This window comes from Montipora foliosa, chromosome 4, assembly GCF_036669935.1.
Source record: "Montipora foliosa isolate CH-2021 chromosome 4, ASM3666993v2, whole genome shotgun sequence".
NCBI lineage: Eukaryota > Metazoa > Cnidaria > Anthozoa > Scleractinia > Acroporidae > Montipora > Montipora foliosa.
This window is the reverse complement of record NC_090872.1, coordinates 31,372,632-31,375,131: the sequence shown is the minus strand read 5'-3', so window position 1 is coordinate 31,375,131 and position 2,500 is coordinate 31,372,632. Positions and strand designations below refer to the sequence as shown.

The following is a 2,500-nucleotide window of genomic DNA, read 5'->3' as shown; positions in this document are numbered from 1 at the left end:
CAGGAACACAACACAATGTCCCCGGAACCGAACCCGGACCACTCGATCCGCAGTCGAGCGCTCTAACCATGAGGCCACCGCGCCTCCCACAGGTGGGTAACGTGAAATGCGCATATTCACGGCCCGCGGAGCAGTTTTTGAAGTGCGGGATCCGCTCCACCTCTTCAATGGAAGGGAGATGGCGGACTCTTTTATTAACCTCATTAATATTGGTGCCGAATCAGTGCTACTTAATTCTTTACTCTTTACAAGTCATTAAGCACTTAGTATAACAAACGAGCCGTTATTAACGTGCTGTGAGAGAGCGCACCATCACAATTTTGGCTGATTTATTTGCTTACTGTTACGAAATAGGATTCCTCGAATGTACCGAAGTTTCTTTTTCGATTATTGTTACGACCAGCAAATTCATTTTCCACATCGGCAAGGCAAAGTTTGTCTGTATCTCTTTGTGAGAGTGTTTGGTACTGTCAGATTACTGAACCTTTCTTGAGTCATTGTTGATCGAAGCCATGCTTGTAATCTTCGAGCTGACGAAAATGAACTTTCTCCTGCTGTGTTGGTTGCGGGATTTACCGGCACAAGCTTGCAGCTGATCATGACATCTTCATTTGTCATGGTTTTCTCAGAATGTCATCAAAACGAAATATCAAAACAATTCATCAAAACTTTAAAAATCTCAACAATTCCAGAAACTATATCAACATAAGGTTCAGAAAGAGGGGAGGGGGAGGGGAGCTCCTGCCCCCTGGGCCCTCCCCCTGCGCGGTAACCTCGTCCCCAGGGTTCCCTGGCCAAAGCCAGGGAAAAGCGCCCTAGGGACGAGGTTACCTGCGTGGGCCCTGCTATTTAATTTAGCTTCAAGCTGAAGTGTCTCTCATTCCACTGGATACACAAATTACAATTTCTTAGCTACGTTTATAATTTAGTTTGGACTTATCACGTTTCACATGACACTTCTTCTCAAAGCCAATGACTCTAATTTTGTCGATCATTGAAACTTAGGGAAATTTTAGAATTATGTTACCCGTTAAAGTCTTTGAAATATATATCATGGGTTTTTGTCCAACAATCCACCGTCTACTAGCGGAACAAACCGGTCGGGTGGGTGGTGACTAAATATCCACTGAACACTCGGTCTTTGTTTTTCCTGCAGAATACCTTGACTCGCCTGAACGGCTCTAATCAAGGAATCTTCCCTCATTTTCAGGTAGGTGAAGACAATCAGATTCAGAATTGAGTCTCTTTATAGGAAGAGAAGTCTCAGCTTGCCTTTTATGCCAAGAGGTGACCATTTCACGGCTTCGATTGAACAAGACAAAATAAGGGTTTGAGATTTGGTATCCAACATGCCGCCTAACCCATTCCTTTTCACACCATGGATTGCATGCATGGTCACTTGACGTTATTGAATAATAAAGTTGATTTGGCCAGACGATTTTTCCTTACAGTTTTCGCATGCAACTAGCTCACGCCACGACTTCACCACACGCCAGAGCTAAGACACCCTAACGACAGAGGTTCACGAATCGTGTACGGGTAAATGGTCGCAATTCACGACGAACTTCTCATTTCACACGAAAGTCAAAAGCAAACTGAATTGTCTAAAGCACCGGCTTAAGGCAGGCTGGACTGATTTTAACTAACAAAAGAATTTATTAGACATCTGTTGTTCTTTTGCAGAATTTGTTGGAAAAGAGAATTCAAGTTGAAAGGTATAATTCGTTAAAGTCTTTTGTTTATCAAAGATACCATTTTATAGAAAGACGCTTTTTTATCTTGCTAAGAAAAATCGTAATGGAATTGTTACGGTTACCCCGTTCTTTTCTCGGCTTTTAAGTTCGAAAACCGAAAAAAAAAAGTGTATTCAAAGTTTCACCTTTCAAATTTTCTGTTAAACAATATTCGAGACATTATCAAAAGTGGGAACAAATTAAAACTACTATCTTGACATTGTACTGTGAACGTTTTGTTGTTATCGGTGTTAACAGTCTGAATCTAATCTTTAGAAAAAATGCTCAAATTGAAAGGGATTTTGCAATCGCTCGACTTGAGGTAAGAATTCATGATTGTATATCCATAATATCATCATTATTGTCATAATCATCATCATCCTCAATCATCATCTAACCTTTCAATCCTCTTCATGGATTAATCCTGTTTCTCCAATCCTCTCCCTCCGATCGTTAATCATCCAATCATCATCAAATCTTCCTCATCTATCTATCCTCTTTCCCCAATCCTCCTCCTCCTCCATGGCCAATCATCAATCTTCCTCTTCCAATCGTTCAATCATAACTTATACTCCCATACCTTAATGACGTCGATGTCGGAAAAGACAATTTCCGAGTTTATGACTGCCTCCTCTTCAAAGCGAGTCTAAGTGTCAAGTTTTTGTGATGGTAATAAGTTTTACTTTACATAGAGCGGTTTTCGATTGACTGTCAACCTAAACCAGATCAATTACTCTAACCAATCACAAGTGGCACAGACAGCGTGA

General features: G+C 41.0%; 1 protein-coding gene across 1 annotated transcript in view; it reads left to right on the top strand.

Moving 5' to 3' along the window:
• LOC138001216 (chromosome partition protein Smc-like) overlaps window positions 1-2,500 on the top strand; it is a 19,949-nt gene that overhangs the window by 14,374 nt on the left and 3,075 nt on the right. The window contains exon 14 of the mRNA XM_068847869.1: window positions 1,157-1,210. Coding sequence (XP_068703970.1) covers window positions 1,157-1,210 — 54 coding nt within the window. The remainder of the gene's footprint in view (window positions 1-1,156; window positions 1,211-2,500) is intronic.